Raw genomic sequence first — 25,509 nt, 5'->3', positions numbered from 1 at the left:
ACAGCTGGTGGGAAGATTTTGGGTCTTCTTCCTTAGTCACTTCCACTGACCCTGGGTTTCAATTGTGGTTTTATTTCCTCCTCTGTATGTGGGTCGTCCACTGGGGTTTGCTCCTGAGGCTGCCCTGGAGAACTTCAGTCTGCCCCAGTGAGGGCCAGTTGCAGAGGTGGTGCAGCTGCTTGGGTCTCAAGGGTTCTGGCAGCACTGGGTACTCAGGAGAGTTGGCAGCTAGGGCAGCAGGAAATCTAGTGCTCTAGAAGAGGATGGCAACCAGTATTGGCCAGTACACTCCAGTCTTCTTGCCTGGAGAACCCCCCTGACAGAGAAGCCTGGCACACCACAGTCCACAGTGTCACAAAAAGTTGGACATGACCAAAGTGACTCTGCGTGCATAGATGCAAGACTTTTTTTCCCTGTGGCAGCTCTTCCTCAGTGAGGGTTGAGTGTGAACGTGGCTCAGCTGCATGGGTTGTGGGTCCCCTGGTGGCACCAAGTGTGCAGGGACACAGACTGCCCCAGCCACAGGAGTTATGGCCCTATCAGAGTCTTTTTTTGAGCTTCTGTAACTGGCGTTCGGAAGGCCTCTTGGCTAGTTTTTCTCCATAGCTCTGCATCTTCAGGCATTTAGAGGGCTTCCTTGCCTGGGGTCCTTCTCTGTTGTTTGGCCTGTCAGGCACATAGAGGGGCCCCCCTGGCTGGGGCCCCCTCTGTAGATCAGTGCATCACGCACTTAAAGGGGCACCCTGGGTGGGGTCCTACTCTGTAGTTCTGTGTATCAGATGCTTGATGGGCCAGCCTCTCTATTGTTACACTGCTGATGCTGGCGTGTGGGGAGAGAGAGGCTATGGTGATGGCTCCACCCCCTACATGTGACACAGCAGTATCACCTTGCTTCCATGGCTGCCTGGCTTTCCTCCATAGGCATTTCCCACCACAGTCTCCTCCCTCATATCCCCTCAGTCCGTCTCTCCACAGTCAGCAGAAGCCCTCACCCTGGGATTGCTCCACAGTCCCTAAGCTCCAGCTCCCAGGTGCTGCGCTTTCTAGGGGACCTGCGTCCCTGTGCAGGGTACGTGTGGCTGCAGCAAGGACTGTTTGATTCTCATTCCATTTAGGCTGACAAAGATCAGCTGTTTCACTCTCAGCCTTAAGTGTTTCTCCTCTGACTCAGACAATCGCCCCGATGTGGAGATTGGACTCCTGCTTCAGTTCTCACACCCGCCAAGGGTAGGTCCAGTCTTACTAACATCCCTGTTTTTCCCCCTAGTTCCTTCGTCCTCCTGAGTTTTGCATGGTTCTGTAAATTCTTTTCCACTGGTCAGGTACTCCTGTCTGCTCTCAGCTGGTGTTCTGCATGCACTTCGGTGTCTGAAGGTGTATTCCTGATGTATCCACGGAGAGAGATGTACTCCACATCCACCTACTTCTCTGTCATCTTGTTCTCCTAATTTCATTGTTTTACATGTAACTGTCCAATTTTCCCAGCACTACTTATTGAAAGGACTGTCTTTTCTCCATTGTATATTTTTGCCTCTTTTGGCATAGATTCAGTTCAGTTCAGTCGCTCAGTTGTGTCCAACTCTTTGCGACCCCATGAATCGCAGCACGCCAGGCCTCCCTGTCCATTACCAACTCCCGGAGTTCACTCAGATTCACGTCCATCGAGTTGGTGATGCCATCCAGCCATCTCATCGTCTGTCGTCCCCTTCTCCTCCTGCCCCCAATCCCTCCCAGCGTCAGAGTCTTTTCCAATGAATCAACTCTTCGCATGAGGTGGCCAAAGTACTGGAGTTTCAGCTGTAGCATCATTCCTTCCAAAAAAAAAATCCCAGGGCTGATCTCCTTCAGAATGGACTGGTTGGATCTCCTAATTGACCATAAATGTGGAAGTCTATTTCTGAGCCCTCTATTCTGTTCCATTGATCTGTGTGTCTGTTTTTGTGCCAGTACCAAACTGGTTTGATTGCTATAGACTTGTAGTAGTTTGAAGTCAGGTAGCATACCTCCAGCTTTGTTATTTTTTCTCAAGATTGCCTTGGCTATTCAGGGTCTTTCATGGTTCCACATAAAGTTTACAATGATCTGTTCTAGTTCTATAAAAAATAGTCATGGATATTTTGATAGGGATTGTATTAAATCTGTAGATTGCTTTTGGTACTATAGACATTTTTAATAATATCAATTCTCCCAACCCACAACATGGAAGATAACTTTCCATTTGTTTGTATCATCTTCAGTTTCCTTTGTCAGTGTTTTATAGTTTTCAGAATATAGAAGTTTCACCTCCTTGGTTAAATTTATTCTGGGATATTTTATTCTTTTGCTACAATTTTAAATGGTATTTTAAAATTTCTTTTTTGATAGTTCATTTATAGTATGATATAATTATGACAGATTTACATTGTTGTACAGCAGAAACCAAGACAATATTGTAAAGCAATTTTCCACCAATTAAAAATAAAATTAGTTTTAAAATGAAAACAACAGATTTCTGTGTATAATCTTGTATCCTATAACTTTACTATGTTATTTATTCTCTTTTTTTTGTTGGAGACTTTAGGGTTTTCTATATAAAGTATCATGTCATTTGCAAATAGTAACAGTTTTACTTCTTTCCTTCCAGTTTAGATGTCTTTTATTTCTTTTTCTTATTTGATTGCTGTTGCTAGGACGTCCAATATGATGTTAGAAGTAGTGAGAGTGAATATCCTAGCTAGTTGTATGGCATCACTGACTTGATGGACATGAGTTTGAGCAAGCTCCAGGAGTTGCTGATGGACAGGGAAGCCTGGTGTGCTGCAGTCTATGGGGTTGCAAAGAATCGGGCACAACTGAGCAACTGAACTGAATTGATTCCTGATTTTGGAGGAAAAATTTTGAACCTTTATCATTGAGTATGATTTTAGCCATGAGCTTGTCGTAAATAACCCTTATTATGTTGATATGTGTTCCCTCTGTACCACCTTTGATGAGAGTTTTTATTGTGAATGGATGTTGAACTTTGTCAAAAGCTTTCTCTGCATCTGTTGAGATGACCATGTGATTTTTATTCCTACTGTTAATGTGGTATATTAAGTGATAGATTTGTGACTGTTGAACCAATCTTGCATCACTGGAATAAATCCTACTTGATCGTAGTGTATGTATGAAGTTTGCTAATATTTTGTTGAGGATTTTTTAATCTATACTCATCAAAGATATTGGCCTGAAATTTTCTTTTCTTACAGTGTATTTGTCTGGTTTTGGTATTACAGTAGTGGTGACCCTACAGAATGAGTTTAGGAGTGTTTCATTCTCTTCAGATTTTTGGAATAGTTTAAGGACAGGCATTAGCTCTTCTTTATATGTTTGGTTGAATTCCCCTGTGAAGCCATCCAGTCCTGGATTTTTGTTTGCTGGGAGTTTTTATTATTATTACAAATTCAGTTTCACTAGTGGTGATCAGGCTGTTAATTATCTATTTCTTCTTAATTCAGTCTTTGCAGGTTGCATGTTTCTAGAAATTTGTCCATTTCTTCTAGGTATCCAACTTATTGGCATATAATTGTTTGTAGTACTCTCTTCAAGATTTTTTTGTATCTTTGTGATATTGCTTGTAATTTCTCCTCTTTGGTTTCTTATTTGTTCTTTTGGGTCCTCTTTCTTCTTGGTGAGCCTATTTAGAGGTTTTCAGTTTTGTTTATGCTTTCGAAAAACAAGTCCTGGTTTCATTGATTTTTTTTTCTATTGTTCTTTAGTCTCTATTTATTTCTTCTCTGATCTTTATTATTTCCTTCCTTCTGGTGACTCTTGGCTTTGTTCTTTTTCTGTTTCTTTAGATAGTAGGTTAGTCTGAGATCTTTTTCTTGAGGGAGGCCTGTATCACTGTAAACTTCCCTCTTAGATCTGCATTTGCTGCTTCCCATAGATTTTTGAAAGTTGCATTTCCATTTTCATTTATCTTGAAGTATTTTATGATTTCCTTTTGATTTCTTCACTTTCCATTGGTCTTTTAATAGTTTATTTTTTAGTCTCCACCTGTTTGTGCTTTTCCCATTTTTCTTTTGTAGTTCATTCCTAGTTTTATACTACTGTAATTGGGAAAAAATGCTTGATGTAATTTCTATTCTCTTAAATTTGTTGAGAGACTTGTTTTGTGGCCTTGTGATCTATCCTGGAGAATGTTTCCTGTACACTTGAAAAGAATGTGTTTTCTGCTGTTTGGGGATGGAATGTCCTATAAATCAATACCTATTAAATCCAACTTGTCTATTGTGTCATTTAAGACCATTGTTGCCTTATTGATTTTTTGTCTGGATGATATGTTCATTGATGTAAGTGCGGTGTCAAAAGTTCCCTACTATTGTTGTATTATTGTCAGTTTCTCCTTTTAAGTCTGTTAATATTTGCTTTATATTATTTAGGTTCTCCTGTATTGGATACATATATCTAAATGAATATAGTATCTTCTTATATTGATCTATTTATCATTATATAATGCCCTTCTTTGTCTTTTGTTATAGGCTTTGTTTTAAAGTCTATTTGTCTGATATGAGTATTGCTATCCTTTCTTTCTTGTCATTTCTGTTTGCATGAAATCTTTTTCTACCCTCTCACTTCCAATCTCTGTGTGTGTTAAGCTCTGTGGTGAATCTCTTATATACCATATATATGGGTCTCATTATCTTATCCGGTCAGCTACTCTGTGTCTTTTTTTTTTTTTACTGGAGTATAGTTGATTTACAATGTTGTATTAGTTTCTGCTGTACAGCAAAGTGAACGCTGGACTGGAAGAAACACAAGCTGGAATCAAGATTGCCGGGAGAAATATCAATAACCTCAGATATGCAGATGACACCACCCTTATGGCAGAAAGTGAAGAGGAACTAAAAAGCCTCTTGATGAAAGTGAAAGAGAAAAGTGAAAAAGTTGGCTTAAAGCTCAACATTCAGAAAACGAAGATCATGGCATCTGGTCCCATCACTCCATGGGAAATAGATGGGGAAACAGTGGAAACAGTGTCAGACTTTATTTTTTTGGGCTCCAAAATCACTGCAGATGGTGACTGCAGCCATGAAATTAAAAGATGCCTACTCCTTGGAAGAAAAGTTATGACCAACCTAGATAGCATATTCAAAAGCAGAGACATTACTTTGCCGACTAAGGTCCGTCTAGTTAAGGCTATGGTTTTTCCTGTGGTCATGTATGGATGTGAGAGTTGGACTGTGAAGAAGGCTAAGTGCCGAAGAATTGATGCTTTTGAACTGTGGTGTTGGAGAAGACTCTTGAGAGTCCCTTGGACCGCAGGGAGATCCAACCAGTCCATTCTGAAGGAGATCAGCCCTAGGATTTCTTTGGAAGGAATGATGCTAAAGCTGAAGCTCCAGGACTTTGGCCACCTCATGCAAAGAGTTGACTCACTGGAAAAGACTCTGATGCTGGGAGGGATTGGGGGCAGGAGGAGAAGGGGACGACAGAGGATGAGATGGCTGGATGGCATTACTGACTCGATGGACGTGAGTCTGAGTGAAATCTGGGAGCTGGTGATGGACAGGGAGGCCTGGCATGCTGCAATTCATGGGGTCACAAAGAGTCAGACGCGACTGAGCGACTGAACTGAACTGATATACCTACTCCAGATTTTTTTCCCATATAGGTCATTACAGAGTATTGAGAAGAGTTCCCTGTGCTATACAGTAGGCACCGTATTTGATTGGGGCACTTATTCCATTGGCATTTAAAGTAATTATTTATAGGTATGTCATTATTGCCATTTTATTACTTCTTTTCCAGTTATTTTTGTAGTTATCTGTTCATTTCTTCTGTTTCTTCCCTTGTTGATTGATGATTTTCTTTAATGGTATGGTCCTTTCTTTTTAGTTTAGTTTTTTTTAATCTGTGGTAGATTTCTGATAGGTGGTTACCATCAGGTTCCTATATGTTGACCTATAATGTACTTGTTTTAAACTGGTAGTCATATAAGTTCAACCACATTCTAAAATATCTACATTTTAAAATCCTCTTTCCCTAACATCTCTGTCTCTATAAAGTTGCTTCTGTGGGAGCATCCCTATGCAGTCTACATGGACCCAGTGGCTTTGGTGGGAGAGCTGAATCTGATGTGAGCAGGAGTCACACCTTCCCCCCGGGTGTGCTGGCAGCTATCACCATGGTAGAAGGTGTGGCTAGAGATGGAATGGCTAGAGCCAGGGCTTCTCCTATGCTCAATGGCCATCACCACCCCATTGGGGGCAGAGTTGGTGCCCAAGGTACTGGAGCAGAAGCCCTGAGGATCAGGTCCTAGCTGGTTCTGTTTCAAGTGTGTGCTTTCCCCCTGGCAATGGCACCTCTGCCCTAGTAGAGAGCAGCAGTGAACAACAGGGATTAGCAGAGGACTGCGGGACAGGCCAGGGTAAGTGCTGAGACCATCCTAGCAAGTTAGTCAGAGCCCCAGGCAATTTTCAGGCTGTTTCCTCGCGTGCATGCTGGTAATGGCTTCCTTCTCCTTGTTCAGAGGCAGGGATATGTCCAAGGCAGCTTCCTTCTCTCTAAGAGTAAACACTCTTCTTGGTGGCAGCAGCCTTTGCAGCAATGCACTGCACTGGAGCAAGAGAAGCTGGAGTGGGCACCCTGCCAGGCTGGGGAACAGGCTGTGGCAGTTGCGGGAAACCAGCCAGAACCCCAAGTAGTTTGCAGTCTGTTTCCTCTGCCTTGTTCCATGACAGTAAGCAAGTATGCATGTGCTTCATGAGCAGAGTGTTGGTTTCTTACAGCCCTCTGCTAAGTCCCAATGGTTTTCAAACCAGCTAAGGGGGCTGTCTTCCTGGAGTCATGCCCAACATGTGTCTTTAACCCATCATTCTCAAGGAGGATCCTTGAGACTGTGAAATACCCCTCCTCTTGTGTGTCCCTTACTAGAGGCACTTGCCCTGGCCAGATTGCATTTCTTCCATTCCTACCCAACTCTGTGCATTCTTTGTAACCTTGGTTGTAGATGAGCCATAAAGGTCCCAGATTGTTTTCAGCAAGAGTTGGTTCACATGTAGATGTCTTTCGATGTGTTCATGGAAGAAGGTGAACCCAGAATCCTCACACTCTGCCATCTTGATCTCCTACCCATCTGCTCCTGACTTTCCATGAGAGACAAGATGATGATCCTTCATTTTTTCCTTTTGGACTTTCTAAGAATATTTCCATAGTAAAAGGTTGTTGTTATCATTGTTGTTTTAGTGGTGATCATACCGTCTGTCTAAGACTTCAGTTTGCAACAATGTACCTATAGCAGAAGAGTTCAAATCCAAGCAAAGGACAGGTGATAAAGGTTAGGAATAGCGAGAATGTCCTGAGGTAGATCTCTGAGGTTTTCATTTTCACAGACCCATTTTTGTGCAGCATGTATAAATTATCTACCATTCAATTCAGTTCAGTTGCTCAGTCGTGACTGACACTTTGCGACCCCAGGAATCGCAGCATGCCAGGCCTCCCTGTCCATCACCATCTCCCGGAGTTCACTCAAACTCATGTCCATCGAGTCGGTGATGTCATCCAGCCATCTCATCCTCTGTCGTCCCCTTCTCCTCCTGCCCCCAATCCCTCCCAGCATTAGAGTCTTTTCTAATGAGTCAACTCTTCGCATGAGGTGGCCAAAGTACTGGAGTTTCAGCTTTAGCATCATTCCTTCCAAAGAACACCCAGGGCTGATCTCCTTTAGAATGGACTGGTTGGATCTCCTAGCAGTCCAAGGGACTCTCAAGAGTCTTCTCCTAGCAGTCCAAGGGACTCTCAAGAGTCTTCTCCAACACCACAGTTCAAAACCATCAATTCTTTGGCACTCAGCTTTCTTCATAGTCCAACTCTCACATCCATACATGACCACTGGGAAAACCATGGCCTTGACTAGATGGACCTTTGTTGGCAAAGTAATGTCTCTGCTTTTCAATATGCTATCTAGGTTGATCGTAACTTTTCTTCCAAGGAGTAGGCATCTTTTAATTTCATGGCTGCAGTCACCATCTGCAGTGATTTTGGAGCCCAAAAAAATAAAGTCTGACACTGTTTCTACTGTTTCCCCATCTATTTCCCATGAAGTGATGGGACCAGATGCCATGATCTTCGTTTTCTGAATGTTGAGCTTTAAGCCAACTTTTTCACTCTCCTCTTTCACTTTCATCAAGAGGCTTTTAGTTCCTCTTCACTTTCTGCCATAAGGGTGGTGTCATCTGTATATCTGAGGTTATTAATAGTAAATGTGACATGAATTTAGCCATTCATCCTTTTTGCTGTTGCAGAACTTAGAGCTTCTTCCTGGGCTATGGCTTTGAGAAGGCAATGCAAACACAGATATTTCAATAAATTCATTTGCAATAGAGATAGATTTAAACATTTTAATATTCTTAAAAGAATATTTGATTTGGGTTGAGAGGGAGCTGACTTGATTCTCTTAGAGGCTCTAAAGAAGAGTAAATGTGAATGATTGGGCAAACCAGCGTCTTTATAAGGTGGTTTTTAAATTACATTGCTTGGAGTGTTTACCATTTATTTACTTGACTTTTACCCTTGCATGAAAAGCCAGGAGGAAATATGTCTTAATAAAGACTTAGGATACTTTGGTTTAAGAAGCTGGTGACGCAGTGAATGGGGAATTAGGACTTAGGTATTGTCTATCCCAGATTTAGAAAGTCAGGGAGGTGAGGTTATAACTAGTGAAAACTTGTTTTCAAGATTCCCTTCACTCTGAAAGTTGGGGTTTTGCATGAGAAAACCCCCAAACAATAATATTTAGTCCCCCAATGAAAGATTGGGAAATGCAAATGTATAAATGATAGATCTTTCTCTTTTCCAATTTTGCATTCCTTGATTTAAAATCTTACATTACACTGATGAGTTAGGATTCACTTCAGAGCATGTTTAAAATTCAAAATGTGACTTGATTTTTAAATCTTTGATTTACATACTTTCAGGAACCCATTTATTATAGAAAGCGAGAACAGCTGTGTTCTCCCTCGGGGTGGTTGTTTCAGTCAAATCCTTTTAAAACATGAATTAGGAAGATTAGGATTTAATCTTTGTTTCTTCCAAGAACAAAAAAAATCTCATTATACAGTTAATATACTCCTGGTCCAGAATGTGTTATCAGAAAGTCCGTATTGTCTACTTTTTAATCAATGGTATATTTATAACTTTTAGAGTATTTTGTAGTTACATCAGGAAACCTGAAAGATTTGCTCTTTTTATTTTTCCAAATTCACTGAATTTAGGGAACTATAAGGTGATGAACCTATCACTGAGCTGTTTGGTGAGTATTTTTGCCACAAGCTACTAGAAAGAAAGGAACCATTACCAAAAGTAGGAAGAATAATTTGTGGGTTAGCTATTATGTGATAGTAATCACAATGTCTTGGTAAGAAATTAAGCACCAAGTTAATCAATAGTGATGGTACTCAAGTTTTGTAAAAGGTATTTTATAACAAAATGTTGGCATTAAAGAAACGTTTGCAATTTAAAGAAGTCTAAACTATTTTTAAAGCCCATATGGGCAGCTGAAGATGTATTTGTCCCATGTGAGTACTGGAGGTGGGTGGAGATAACAAGTAGCTTGCCATACCAAAGAGACTATGGCATACATGGAAAATTGTCTTTTAAAAATGGAAAAAGTCCAATCAAGGAGAATGGGTAAGCTTGTAAATTAAGCAGGTCATGTGTAAACTGTCTTTTAGGCAGGTCGAAAAGAGAAAAATTGGTGAAATTCTTTAAAATCAGTCATAAGTTTTTAAGTTACTCAAAAGCGGGCAGTTTACTGTGTCTGTTTGGTGATGATGGTACAATGAACTTGAGAGAAAATTAATGTTAATGATCTATTTGTCTAATAAAAAAGATATTAGAGGAACATGCTAATAACTATAATTTGCCTCCTGAAATTGATGACCAGGTTAAATTGTAATAAATGAACAGATAATCTAGGTGCAATTAACAAATTAAATATAGACAAGTTAGAACTATATAACATTCTTCTATATTTTGAAGGAATTCAAAGTAAAGTTTTAGTTGTAGACTAATAAGGCAGTTAAGTGTAAATTAGATTGACATGTACACACTACTATTATATTTAAAATAAAATGCCCTTCCATGAAAAAGTAAAATTAATTAATAACATGACTTTTGGTTTGGAAATAAGGTTTGGAAATCCTTTTTTCTACTTGATCAGCAGTATATATTCAGCAATATGAATTTAAGTAAGGTTAAGGGTTATCCTATGGGAGTCAAATTTGAAATAAAAATTGTGCACTATTAAATAAAGGATATTTCTGAGTCAGGGAAGGACAGTGAAGTTATAAAATCTAAGTCTTGCCAATACATTTGTTAACCTGAAAAGTTATGCTTGATTCAGATTTTTCTGTAGAAAAATATTGACTTATTCTGGAATTTTATTTTCAGCCATTGATGAGAGCATTACATACAAATGAAAGTTGAAAGTGTTAGATGCTCAGTCATATAGCCTACTCTGTATGACCCCATGGACTATAGCCCACCAGGCTTCTCTGTCCCTGGGATGCTGCAGGCAAGAATACTGAAGTAGGTAGCCATTCCATTCTCCAGGGGATCTTCCCGAACCAGGAATTAAACCCAGGTCTCCTGCATGGCAGGCAGATTCTTTACCATCTGAGCCACACATACAGATAGGATCCCAAATAAAGAAGAAGGAAAAAAAGACTTGTAGATTCTTGGGTCTTTTGTGTTGTGTGTTGTTTACATGGTGGTTTTCAAGTACAGGTGCTGTGATTGGGTTGTCCAAGTCGGAGAGTTTAAAGGTAATATTTTGCTGGTGGAATGTAAGAATTTTAATGACGCCCCTACCTACAGTAGGTTAGGTATTCTCTCACTATCACTACCATTGTACTAATGTGTAAATTGTATATAGTCAACTGCTTTATTCTAAAAAGAGTCTGGCCCTTTGGCATGCACCAGAGACAACATTTGCTGTATGAGATCGTTTCTGATAGCAGGATCAGCTAAGCCCATTTAATGTGGGTGATCCAGTAGAATATGGACTACCCATTTGGGTTACAGTTGTTCTAACAAAGCACGTGTGGAGAGTCAAGGGAATTTGTATGCTTTCTTTTAGGTAAATGTGATATTGTCTTACATGATTTATTTTCCTTCATTTAAAACTTTGATACAAAATGTTTGTGTTCTTCCCTTTCTTCTCTCCCTGCCCCCTCAGAATAATATAGCCGATCCAGAAGAGCTCTTCACGAAATTAGAACGCATTGGAAAAGGCTCCTTTGGAGAAGTTTTCAAAGGAATTGATAACCGTAGCCAGCAAGTGGTTGCTATTAAAATCATAGACCTCGAGGAAGCCGAAGATGAAATTGAAGACATTCAGCAAGAAATAACGGTTTTGAGTCAGTGTGACAGCTCATACGTAACGAAATACTATGGATCATATTTAAAGGTAATGTGTGCACTGGATCATGAGGTACTTTCATTATGAGTATTTCTTTCTTTTTTTAATTCTGTTTTTTGAAAGGCAGTGTCTTAAATTAGGATTTGGCAGCCTTCGGCCTTCAGGCAGAATCTAGCTCCATTTGTAGGGCCAAAATAGATTTAGATTTAGCAGCTGTGTCCTGAATGCATCCAGTACTCAGCTGTACCATTTTTCCACACCTGAACTTTTGGGTTGATGGAGGAGCAGAAAGGCAGCTGAGCCTTGACACATAACCTTTGTCAGGAAAGAGCTTTCTTCTTGGACTTTCACACATTACTCTCAATGGCCCAGTCTATCTCAACCTCAGAATTGATGGCATATGTATTGTAAGTATGTCACTTGTTCCATTGAGTTATGGTGGTTATTTACACAACTCTCCCTCCGTCTAGATTGTGAGCTTCTGGATATCAGGGAGTTTAGTTCAACCTGTCATGTTTTCACATCACATAGCACAGGGCATGGCACATCTTCAGCACACGATAAATACTTGTTGAAATGTAATTAAATAGAATAATATCTAACCCCACCACCAAAAAAGTTGGATTTTTAGTTTCCAGGGTTATAGAATTAACAGACACCTAAAATTCCAGCAGATGGAGGTATTTCTGCATCACAGAAAACTCTTTGGTGAGTTCTTGGGTTCCAGAGTTAGAGTCAAGATTTGTATCTATTGAAATATAAACAATAAATAATTAGAAAAATCTAGCTTAGAGTTTAAATTATTTTAAAATTTAAAAATATATCCCCATATTGATATTTTTCAGAGGAAGGCAGTATTAGTTAGATCTTTGATTTTCAGGGCTTATAAGAGGGAAGGGTTTTTTTGTTTATTTGCTTTTCTATCTCTAGGCCAGAAGGGTGTGTTTATAACCCATTAGGCTCTTGGCCTGCACAAAAGTTAATGCTGTCTTTTTATCCTTTTATGTTCTGCTGGGATAAACTGTATTAGTTAATACTCATATAGATATTCATTATCAATTTCCCTGGCTTTTTATAGAGCCTAATATTTTTTTGTTTTTGGCCAAGCTGTGTGGCTTGCAGGATTGCACCCTAGCCCCTGTCAGTAGAAGTGCAGAGTCCTAACCACTGAACTGCCAGGGAATTCCCAACAGAGGCTAATTTAGTCTAAGAGTATGTGAATTAGGTGACTGTGGAATTAACGCATAGTAGAATGAATCATTAAATAACCAGTCACTGTGTGTCACACTGTACTAGGTTATGGAGATGTAAAAGTGAACAGCTCCTGCCTTTGAAGAGCTTACAATCCCATTTTGCACTACAATGGTGTAGATTTTGTGATTGAATGCATACAAGGCCCAAGGTGCCATTTGCATAAATAAGCAAATGGTCACTTCTATCATTTTTTCCCATTATGGTATGAAGGAAAGACTCACAGGAGGCAGTAATACTGCTAGTAACTCATATCCAATATACTTTGGAGTGTTAGCCATTACTCTGTTTTACTGTGTACATAATTACTTGATTCTTTGTGGTGTACTTGGCTTTCATATTCTTTCCTAAAAAGCTTATTTAGCAGGTCAGATTCCTTGTTTCAGTATCCTATTGGCCTTCAGTCTCAGTAGTTTTAGGTCCCCCTCTTCTAGTTCCCGTGGTTGTAGGCAGCCCAGGAAATTTGGTGGTGGTGGTAATGGTGGTGTGTGTGTGTGTGTGTGTGTGTGTGTGTGTGTGTGTGTGTGTGCACACATGCTCATTCTGGTTTACTCCTTATAATTTCAGATCCACTCTGGAGCAAATCTGAACACTTGCTATTTTTAGGCATCTGTACCAGATAAGCTACTTTTGGTAACTGACTCAAAATATTAAGTAAGCCCTATTTAAAATGTGTACTGACATGGTATTGACTTTTACTGGTTGCTTTTGCTGTGCTATGCTGTGCTGTGCTTAGTCACTCAATTGTGTCTGACTCTTTGTTTCCCCATGGATTATAGCCCATCAGACTCCTCTGCCCATGGGATTTTCCAGGCAAGAATACTGGAGTGAGTTGCCATGCCCTTCTCCAGGGGATCTTTCCAACCCAGAAATTGAACGAGGGTCTCCTGCATTGCAGGTGGATTTATTACAAGCTGAGCTACCAGGGAAGCCCCATTGGTTGCTCACAACCTTTATTTGTAGTCAATACTCCCATGGAAAATGAATTGTAACTCGGTTTGCATTATTTATTCCTAAGATTTCACATTTTAAAAAATTTCCCTCATAGTATACACGTACCAGTCATCCCCCAAATACTTAATCTTTTAACTAATATAACTGATAGTCTGTTTTCTCCAAATCTTGATTGCAGAATATTTTTAGGCCAGTTTAGGATACAGAACTCTTATCCAAGATGTCTTCTTAAAGAATTAAACTGCATTATTTTTATCTCTTTAACCGATCATTAAAGTACATTATGAGAAAGACTACTTTGAAGAACATGTTAGTTCATGATAAAATTGTAGAAATTCAGATGGCTGGTATTGATTATTTGTGTCTAGATTATTTGTACACAAACATACACACATATTGTCTCATTTTGGGTGTACGTATATACACAGAGAGCAAAAGAATTATAATTTTATAACTCTTTAATACTGTTTATTTAAATTACTTTCTTAAATCAACCCCTTGTTTATTTTCCATTTATATTAAGACATAGTGTGACTTTTCAGGCTTGCTTTTTTTTTAAATTAAAATCACATCAAATATAACAGGGTTTGGCTTGGTGCAGTCAGTGTAACTCAAGGCTACATCCTCTAAGTACCATCAGAGAACTGCATCATCAGTTGACTTCTGTTCTTATTGTGGCCCATCCTTGCATTTCAGATAACATGGGGGATTTTGTGAGTCAAGCTAATTGAGTAAAGTAGGATACTGAGTTCTTCTCAGGTTGTCCTAATACAGGATATAACCAGGACCTCACTGTAAGCTGGAGGAAAAGTTATTGCATTTGAGAGAAAATTATATGCTCTCTGAAACTGTATATAGTTGTAGTGCTTTTCGTGAGACTTGCAAAAATGTACTGGGTATTCATTTTGACTGAGCTCACTGTATAACTTTGTTTTTAAAAACAAGAGTAAAAACCAGATAAACACATCAGTATGACCACAGTATTTTCCTTTAATTTTAGTTCAGTGCAGATTTTCTTGACAGACAAAGTTAGTCTTTATGAAGGGTGCTAAAATAAGCAAACCCTTCCCTTCTGATCTCATAATATTGGAAGAATCTTTTATAATCTTTAAATATTTTTCTAGTTCGATGTAAATCTTAAAATGAAGGTCACTCAGGCATTGAATAGAATTTGAATCATGCCTTTATGTGCTGCTGAAAATTGCTTTTAGATTTCTGTTTATGTTGAGGATATATGCCCCCCTCCATATACCACAACTCCTGATATTTATTTTTTAAAAAAGAATTGAGTGATTGAGGTGAAATATTCCAGAATAGGATCTGTACACAGCTTTCTTATTATTTTTCCTGAGACTTTTATGTGTGCTTATTCCCAATGTATGGTGAATGTTTCTGGAATATTTCTGGAATTTTCTTTAGATTAAAAAAAATTTAGTTTTCTGGTGCAACTTGAAGGAAATTGAGAGGGAAATATTTCCTCCTTTTTCAGTGTTTTTTTTTTTTCACTCAAAATAAGAATCGTTTTAAATTTCCTATAATACACCTATAAGAAGCCTCATATTAGACTCAATGCAGCAGATATTTATTAATTGGGTACCTCCTCTGTGTCTTCCTCTCACTGTGCATTTTCACCCTCATCCGTCTCATCTACTTTATTCTGACAGTTTTTAGATTCCTGTCTCTGGTTTCAGCCTCTCACCTTAGCTCCAGATAGGTGGATCTAACTTCCCTCATATCTCCCACTTATCTGTGAGTAGGTTTATCAAGTATACTAATCCCCAAACTGGGGAGTAGCATTTAAAATGGGTCTTGAGTATGATTTTGATAGGGGTTGGAATATGAGAATATAGTTAGTCTGATTTCAGTATTGACCATCTGGTGATGTCCATGTGTAGAGTCCTCTCTTGTGTTGTTGGAAGAGGGTGTTTGCTATGACCAGTGCGTTCTCTTGGCAAAACTCTATTAGCCTTTGCCCTGCTTCATTCTGTACTCCAAGGCCAAATTTCCTGTTACTCCAGGTGTTTATTGACTTCCTACTTTTGCATTCCAGTCCCCTATTATGTAAAGGACATCTTTTCTGGGTGTTAGTTCTAGAAGGTTTTGTAGGTCTTCAGAGAACTGTCCAACTTCTTCAGCATTACTGGTCAGGGCATAGACTTGGATTACTGTGATAGTGAATGGTTTGCCTTGGAAATGAACAGAGATCATTCTGTCATTTTTGAGATTGCATCCAAGTACTTCATTTTGGACTCTCTTTGTTGACTATGATGGCTACTTTATTTCTTCTAAGGGATTCTTGCCCACAGTAGTAGATGTAATAGTCATCTGAGTTAAATTCACCCATTCCAGTCCATTTTAGTTCACTGATTCCTAAAATGTTGACATTCACTCTTGTCATCTCCTGTTTGACCACTTCCAATTTTCCTTGATTCATGGACCTAACATTCCAGGTTCCTATGCAATATTGCTCTTTACAGCATCGGACTTTACTTCCATCACCAGTCACATCTACAACTGGGCACTGTTTTTGCTTTGGCTCCATCTCTTCATTCTTTCTGGAGTTATTTCTCCACTGATCTCCAGTAGCATATTGGGCACCTACCGACCTGGGGAGTTCATCTTTCAGTGTCCTGTGTTTTCGCCATTTCATACTGTTCATGGGGTTCTCAAGGCAAGAATACTGAAGTGATTTGCCATTCCCATCTCACACACTAGCAAAGTAATGCTCAAAATTCTCCAAGCCAGGCTTCAACAGTACATGAACCATGAACTTCCAGATGTTCAAGCTGGATTTAGAAAAGGCAGAGGAACCAGAGATCAAATTGCCAACATCTGTTGGATCATCAAAGAAGTGAGAGAGTTCCAGAAAAACATCTACTTCTGCTTTATTAACTCTGCCAAAGCCTTTGATGTATGGATCACAACAAACTCTGGAAAATTCTTAAAGAGATAGGAATACCAGACCACCTGACCTGCTTCCTGAGAAATCTGTATGCAGGTCAAGAAGCAACACTCTAGAACTAGACATGGAACAACAGACTGGTTCCAGATTGGGAAAGGAGTATGTCGAGGCTGTATATTGTCACCCTGCTTATTTAATTTATATGCAGAGTACATCATGAGAAATGCTGGAGGAAGCACAAGCTGGAATCAAGATTGTTGGGAGAAATATCAATAACCTCAGATATGCAAATGACACCACACTTATGGCAGAAAGCAAAGAACTAAAGAGCCTCTTGATGAAAGTGAAAGAGGAGATTGAAAAAGTTGGCTTAAAGCTCAGCATTCAGAAAGCTTAAGATCATGGCATCCGGTCCCATCACTTCATGGCAAATAGATGAGGAAACAGTAACAGACTTCATTTTGGGGGGCTCCAAAATCACTACAGATGGTGACTGCAGCCATGAAATTAAAAGATGCTTGCTCCTTGGAAGAAAAGTTATGACCAACCTAGACAGCATATTAAAAAGCAGAGACATTACTTTTCCAACAAGGGTCCATCTAGTCAAAGCTTTGGTTTGTCCAATAGTCGTGTATGGATGTGAGAGTTGGAGTATAAAGAAAGCTGAGCATCATAGAATTGATGCTTTTGAACTGTGGTGTCGAGGAAGACTCTTGAAATTCCCTTGGACAGCAAGGAGATCCCACCAATCTATCCTAAAGGGAATCAGTCCTGAATATTCATTGGAAGGACTGATGCTGAAGCTGAAACTCCAGTACTTTGGCCACCTGATGCAAAGAACTGACTCACTGGAAAAGACCCTGATGCTGGGAAAGATTGAAGGTGGGAGGAGAAGGGGACAGCAGAGGATGAGATGGTTGGATGGCATCACTGACTCAAAGGACATGAGTTTGAGTGGGCTCTGGGAGTTGATGATGGACAGGGAAGCCTGGCGTGCTGCAGTCCATGGGGTTGCAAAGAGTCGGACATGACTGAGCAGCTGAACTGAACTGAACTGGGATATGAGACTGGGGTATAGACAAGGCATTCTTGACTGGAAAAAAAATCTCAGATGGTAAAATTCTGGCAAGGTGATCTCTACTATTCCTTGCAGTTCTGTAAAATTTTACATTCTGTCTCTTTTTTTTGTTACTGTAGTAGAATATGCATCACAAAAGTTATCATTTTAACCCTTTTAAATGTACAGTTCTGTGGCATTTCATACACTCAAGTGACTGTGTGGCCATCTCTACCATTCATCTTCACAATGCTTTCACCTTCCTCAACCAAAACTCTATACCCGTAAATCTGTAACTCCCCATTCTCTCCTCACCGTAGTCCTTAGTAACCACCATTCTAATTTCTGTCTTTAGTTTCCCTACCCTAGACTCCTCAGATCAGTGGGATCATACAACATTTGCCCAGTGGTGACTTGTTTATCTTACTTGCATATGCTGGTTCATGTGGTCAGTGTTAGATTTGGCTATTTGCTTCATAGACCAACCTACTTAATTCAACATATACTTGATCTGTGTTCATGTATATGAACTTGATCTATGATCTGTTATCTTGAAAATACATATCATGGTTATTGTACATGTTCTTTTCTTTTAAATTTTTGTTTTTCTGTGAACAAATGAATCCCAAGGTCCACAGTAGCATTTCTGCCCCCTTTGGCCAAATGTTTGCTTTAGTGGCACACAGTGGCATTCAAAGGCCCCATGGGGTAATGGAGCTGATACTCCAGACACCAGTGATTTGTTAAAACTAGACTCCAGCTTCTCCCCGGTAAACAGTATAACTCTGAAGTACTTACTCTTTAGGTTTTCTGCATTTTGGAACAGAGAGCCATTTCCTGACCCCTAACTTACCACCCATGTTGATGCAGGACTTTACACTTACTCTTTCCAACCCATTGCTAAAACTTGTGGGTCGTTTTATAATTGGAAAAGTGGCATTTTCCCTGCAGGGACTTCCTATGCTTAAATGTGCCAGATATATGGTTATGGTTTAGAGCCACTTGGCTCGTTTGGATTTGTAAACCACTATGTAGATATCATCTTAGACTTTTAAATTATTTAAGAATAAACCAAATATTTGCATTCTCAAATGCAAACATCTTTTACCAGAAATCAAAGGTAATAGTTGTAGTTCTCCAGAAGAATACAAACACAGGATCTGGGATTTTTGGTCAGCTTTGGTTTGTGATTGGTGTTTTCAGTAAGACCCATTGTGGACAAGGAAAGCATCCGTGAGTAGGCAGGAGCCCCACTAGCTTGCCGTTCCTGCCTGTGCCCAGTCGTACTTTGCTTCAGTTCCTCTGCCTGCCTCACAGTCGTCTGAATGTCCAGACATAGAACCATCCTCCAGCGACACTTGTCTGCAAAAGTGACGGTCAGAAGGAAGCACCCAGAAAACCTATGAGACAGCTCTGGTTCCCTGCCTGTTTAGGAAGAGTCCTAGTTCCACCGAATAGCTCACTTGCAAAGAGGAAGCATTTTCAGACCTGGAAGTTGCTTAGTCATAAGGTTAATGACATTTTTAAGCTTTCTATGAATACTTTTTAGTGACGAACAGACGGTTGGTAAGTCTCTGTTTTCAATTGGTACAAAAAAAAAAAAAAAAAGCCACACATTGTTTTTAACTTGGAAAACAGATGCTCTCATTCACACAGAACTGCAAAACAGATAAACATGTTTTGTAAGATCTTTAATTTTTCTTTGAAATGTCACGTGCATGGGAAGCAATCTGAATTCATGAGGTAGAATGTAGTACTTATTAGAAACAAACTGTGGCAAAAGACAAGCTTCTCAGGCTGTATGGCATTGTGAGGAACGATTCAGTTATCATGTTCTGAGAGCTGCATGAATCCCTCCTGGAACTCTTCTGCCCTCTCACTGTAATGGGGATTCATTTTCTCTCGTTCCTACTATAGATGCTACTCTCTCTCCTAAGCTCAAGCTAGCTTGTTGTGACAGGAGAGAGCGGGTGTCAAGATGGGTATTGTTCCTCTCTCTCTTAGACATCCTACATAGTGTCAACATCTTAATTTAACTGAACCTTCCTTCCCCAGTCCCTAACTCTCGGCCACAGCCTATTCCCCACACTACAGTGTCCCCTAAACACCCATCATCATTTTCCTGGAGTCCATTCTCTGCCATCATAAAGGCCCAGAGACACTTGGAAATTTTGAATGGAACTCCTACTTCCCAAGGATTTTAGAGTTTCAGGACTACCAGCAATAGCTTGAGAATCTATCCTGCAAGTGGGACTGTAAAGGTGAGAAATGTGTTCCTGGAATCCCAACGTGAAGCAAGACACTGAATCCACTTTTCCCCTAGAAACATTGTTATGGTATAAATAGTAGTTTCTCTGGTGTTCTTTCAGGTATACTATGGATACCTTTGTGTTAAATTGTCTTTTGGAGGGGACTGCTCCAGGAACCTAGGCATTATTTTTATGGCAAAATGCTGGCTTTCCAAATCCCAAACATCTTTCTTTAAAAAGATGGACTTTTGGAATACAATCCATTCACAGCTTGGCTATTTGCCAGTATAATAAAACCAACCATTCCGCTTCCAGTCAATTCTGTGGTCCTAAAAAAATTCAGAGAATACCACTCATGAAGTGTTATGGGGAGAGAGAGATGTCTCCAGTATTTCAAACTGTAGCTGAAAGAAAATTTAATGATTTCCAAATTTTGTCTGATACAGCTGAATACTGTGTGTGTGTACACACCTGTTTTATAATTCAAATATGTGTGTTCCCTCTATGAGCTCCATTTCCTATTGTACAACTTACAGTGAAGTTAATTTTACCTGGATTAATCATCATGCTCTTCAAGCTACACATTCCCTTTCTCTTATCCATTTACCTTGGGGGAGAGGGGGCTACAGTGTTCTTACTAGTTTCTACATGTGTACAAAAAAATGCCCATTAATCGTGGCTGATAAAAGTTGTAAAGTAGATTAAAACAAAAACTAAAATAAGGTATAGTACCCAGTGTCCTCAAACTCTCAAATCACATGGGAAGCACTCAGAAGCCCCATTCAAAATTTCTACAAGTCTCCATTTACCTCCTCATTCATTTCCTTTCAGCATCATCATTCAAAATAATAATTTAAAGCTATGGTTTTTTTTTTCTAACTTTTATTAAAGTTGCTAATAGTTCGACAATAAGCAACAATAATGTGTCATTTCTAATATTTAGCTATATCATACATTCAATAGGTTTCAGGGAGAGTCAAGACTTAGGACTTGACTCTTATTTGTAATAGTCTATGGAAAAATATATTGAGTTCCAAACAACTAATTTTAAACCTATATTTTAGAACCAGTACATTAGTATGTCAGGTTGAACATTTATGCTATGCTATGTTATTTGGCTCAGGTTTATGATTATTAAGCTATTTCATGGTTTTCACAGGGTTCAAAATTATGGATAATAATGGAATACCTGGGTGGCGGTTCAGCGCTGGATCTTGTAAGTATTTTTAAACAATTACACACACACATCCATACTTTCACTTTTTTCTTTTAATTGGAGTGAGCATTGGCTTTTGGGCAAGCTAAGTGGTTGCTTTAGTTAATATGTTCACTCTGCCTTCAGTACTGCTACTCTTAACATAGATTCCGCTGTATTGCAGGTTCTGCACATTGCTGGCGTTCTTAAAGTATATAAGAAATGCAAACAGCTTAATAAAATTCCCTCCAAATTAAGAATGAGTGTGTGAGAGTTGCCATCAGTTTCATGTTTTACTTTACATGCTTATCCCTGAGAAGACTGAGCGTTCTTAGATTTTTGAAGAGATATCATCCAGATAACTGTTTTTAAATGTGGTTCTTGGGTTTTGACCAAGAAGCCCTACAGACCCAGCTCTCTGCAGAGTTCTCTCTGCCTCTCTATAGGTGACTTGGAAGTGTGATGGCATTTTTGTCACAATGACTTGGAAATGCCACAGCCATTTTAGCAGACCAGGCTGCTAAAATCCTGCAGTGTGAGGGAAAAGTTCTAATAAATGAAGATGTGTTTGTGTACAAAATGTTATTGAGAAACACTGGTTGTCTTCCCCCAAGTGGTGTGATTCTATCAGTGTTGTCCCTCCCTCTTTAAAATTTTTATTAATATGACATTGTATTTAAAATGCAATATGAATGACTAGAGACAACTTTGTGTAATAGAATGACTGCTGGGCTGGCCTATGGGAGTTTGAGTTTGTAGGGCTGCCTCTGTTTATAACTAAGTCTGTGACTGTGAGCCAGGCACATAAATCCTTGGACTTGACGTCCTATAAAATGAAGTTGCACTAAGTTGTCTTCCATCTTTAATATTATACGACTTTTATATAATATGCTCAGCCTTTGAAATTGGAGTCTGCTGTTTCTAAAAATAAAGTGTTTTGATGATTAAGATCACCGAGTAATGTTTTAATTTTTATTTTTTTAAGTAGAAATGAATTTTTCTGACTGAAAATGATCAAATATTTTTTAAAGCCTTTAATATTGAATGCCAGTACTTCCAAAGTTTCAAATAATCCTATGAACAGAAATGACCATAAGCGATTTTTCCTTCCTTTAGACAGAACCATATTTAAACCATTCCAAAAAAATGGTAATTAAACTTGATGGAGAGCCTCATCTTCTAGGAATTCATCTCAGTTTAATCAGTTGCTGAGTTAGGCCATCCTTCCTTGTATCTAATCTAATTCTTACATCCTAAAGCTCCATTTCATTTTTTTTCTTTCTCTCTCCTGTCTAGTGAGAGAACATAACTGGTATTTCTTTGGCTGATAGTCCTTCATGCGTATGGAGTCAGGTCTCATTCTCACCATTAAATGACCTCAGCTCTATTTGTCATGTAGTTTGATTAAACAATAGTTTATTCATTAGCTCCACAAGAAGCCTCACAATTGCTCTAGGAGCCTCCTCCTACTTTTTAAATATTAAGAATCCTTTCCAAATTTATCACAGTTACCTTAACTGGCCCCCCAAAATGTTTATCATGTCACTTCCCTGCTTTGTAGGCATTGGCAAGACCAGTGCACTGCTTTCCTCGGAATCTCTGATAGCAACGGGAAGCACTGGACAGTGGCCCAGCCCTAACTAATACAATCTGTGTCCCCCAAGAGTAGCTGGGGCAGTTTTATGAAACCTCTGAATGAAATGATTTTGAGATCTTAATCTCATTCTGAGCTCTGCCTAAGTCAAAAAATAACAATTAGCATAAATTCAATGAACTTGAAATGTTTCTAGCTGTGTAGTGGCCAAAAATTAAGAGACCTAGATCCTATTCCCAATTCTGCCATTGACTAGCTGGCTAATATTGGGCAGACTATTTAACCTGTGCTTCAAATGTTCAAATAAGAAATTAGATGAGTAATCTCTCTAGTTTTCTTTTTTCTAGCTTTAACACTTAATACTATTGTGATTTAATTATAAACTTCATTGACTCGACTTTTTACGGAGAGCAAATGATGAGAATACACTTTCTTCATTTAGGAGAATGCTATCGTTTGGAGGAATCTAAGAAAGGATCAGGGTTAGAGGAGGGCACTGCTACCAGGGACAAGAGAAATTAAAAGGAATGCTGGGCAAAAAGTGTTCATCCCATTAAACTGGTGCCTGATAGCGTGATATGATTATGACCAGTAATTCAGTTCAACACTATATAGTATATGGACCTTCCCCAAAGGCTCAGCTGGTAAAGAACCAGCCTGTCAATGTAGAAGGTACAAGAGATGCGGGTTCAATCCCTGGGTCGGGAAGATCCCCTGGTGAAGGAAATGGCAACCTACTCCAGTATTCTTCCCTGGAGAATCCCATAGACAGAGGAGTCTGGCGGGCTGCAGTCCATGGGGTTGCAAAGAATAAGACACACCTTAGCAACTGAAAACAACTATATACCTCAAGATTTCCTCCCATTCTTACAAAAAAATTAGTTGTGTGTGAACAGACTTTGAGCATAATGTACATTATTTTATTGAATTGATTATACCTCACTTGTTTCCAATAAAAATTGCAGTGGCTTACAACAAAAACACATATAATAAGGTTAAGAGAATAAAACATGAGCACCAGGGGAAAAAGTTGGAAACGATATGCTAACCATAAGAGAAAGCATAGCAAAACATGCTGTATTAGGGACTGGCTGGAAGTCAGAGGAGTATGGGAGAACACCCCCAAGCCTGCAAATGTCCCTCTCGAATATGGTCAGTTGACAGCAAAGGCACAACATACAAAGCCAGCGCCCTGCCCTGGGGTAGATGTGTCAGCCATTAGAGACATGGTAAAGTCTTCAGTCTTTGGAGAGAAGCTCCATTGTGCACTCCAAGGACAGTGGACCAGGATCTTGGCATCATCTCTCCCAAGGTTACACTGGAAATTTTTAAAAAGCAACCTCTATTCCATCTATTTACTTTCCTTCTCTTTCCAGCTCCTTTTTTTCCTCCTCTTCTGATCATTATCATCATGGCTAAGGAAACATTTTAACCACAAGGTTTGGGATAGTTTTCTGTCTGACATGAACAAGAAAAACCCAACTCTGCCACCACCCCACTCCCATTTCCCTGCCACAGAAGTGCCCTTCCCATCCTCCTCCAGTACCCAGTTAAGTGAGATTGCATTGAATTTTAAACTGGACCTAAGTATACCAGATAAGCTAATGTGTCTGTAGGACCACTTTTCCATTTGTTTTTTACTTAAGTATATTTTAAAAATTCTGTATTATTCAGACCACTTTTAGAAATCTTTCAGAATGATAGCTACTACCTTTTATATGGACCTTGCCCAATTTTCTAAGTGACTGAGAATATACCTCCTCTGGCCCTGTCAACATTTTATAATCAATGATACTAAAGTACTAGTCTTAAGTAGTATTACTTGACATTTATCTTTAAGTTCTTTGGTAGTACCTCAGAATTTCATTACCAGCAATCAATAAAATAATATACCATTTTCACCTTTTAGATGACTTTTAATCACTGGTGTTTAAATAGATACTTTGGGGTGGAAGTTGATACATTTGAAAGTAAATAGATAATGTTACCTAGGAAAGGCACCTACTGAACTATAAACATCCCTGAAGTATACTATATATCCAGAGCATAGTTAATATTAAATAGTGAGACTGAAGTATGGGTTCTATTTTAAGCTGTTAAATCTCAACATGAAAGTACCCTTTATTCAGAATAAATATGGCATTCATGAAAGATGAAATACAGAAGGTGCCAAAGAGCTGTGAATCCCTCCCAGTGTGAGGCAGAGTGGGCAATGTTTGATTTTCACCACCTCTTCCCTCCTTCCAGCAAACAGAGCTCTACCTCAGCTCTGACTTTAGATTCCCACCCTTTCCTGTAATAATATTATACAGTCCACTGTTTGTGCTTTATGAGGTACCAGAATTTTAAAATAACCATTTATTTTAAAGAGAGATTTTCAGATATTCCATTACAAATTCTCCTGAAACTTAATCATTGCTTTCCTTGTATTGCAGTTGAAACCACTGGCTTTAGTACAGGGATGGGGAAAGAAAGAGAAATGTGTTACATTTATTTGAAAAACTGTATCCCTCCATGATTTGAATTTCTTTTTACAATGAAAGCTTGAATAGTTTAATTATTATATTCCTAGCTAAAACTTAAATCTGAGTCTCCAAAAAGTCTCTGCTTTATAATGTTTTTGAAATACGTAAATGTTAAGAAAGGTCCTACAGCTGACCCATATGATCAAATTGGGTTGCTGCAGAAATCTTATGGACCATCTGATCTAAAAATCAGTTCAGTGTAAATATTTAATGTTTTAAACAGCAAATGCCAAAATTTAAGTAGTTGATATATTTTTTCTATCTGTCATTACTTAAGCATGTTCCTTAGATCTTTAATGTAAATATTTAAGAACCTCAAGATTAGAAGCTAATATATAGTTATATTATCTTTCAAGATTAAATCTAATCATTAAAATCTAATCATTGAAAACCCTTTTA

At 39.0% G+C, this 25,509-nt stretch overlaps 1 protein-coding gene across 2 annotated transcripts in view; it reads left to right on the top strand.

Moving 5' to 3' along the window:
- STK26 (serine/threonine kinase 26) overlaps positions 1 to 25,509 on the top strand; it is a 69,100-nt gene that overhangs the window by 36,054 nt on the left and 7,537 nt on the right. For both annotated transcript variants that reach the window (XM_060408425.1, XM_060408424.1), the window contains 2 exons: positions 11,201 to 11,431; positions 20,956 to 21,012. In XM_060408425.1, coding sequence (XP_060264408.1) covers positions 20,977 to 21,012 — 36 coding nt within the window. In that variant the 5' untranslated portion in view covers positions 11,201 to 11,431; positions 20,956 to 20,976. The remainder of the gene's footprint in view (positions 1 to 11,200; positions 11,432 to 20,955; positions 21,013 to 25,509) is intronic.

This window comes from Ovis aries, chromosome X (genome assembly GCF_016772045.2).
Source record: "Ovis aries strain OAR_USU_Benz2616 breed Rambouillet chromosome X, ARS-UI_Ramb_v3.0, whole genome shotgun sequence".
NCBI classification, from domain to species: domain Eukaryota; kingdom Metazoa; phylum Chordata; class Mammalia; order Artiodactyla; family Bovidae; genus Ovis; species Ovis aries.
This window is presented reverse-complemented; position numbering and strand designations above follow the sequence as displayed.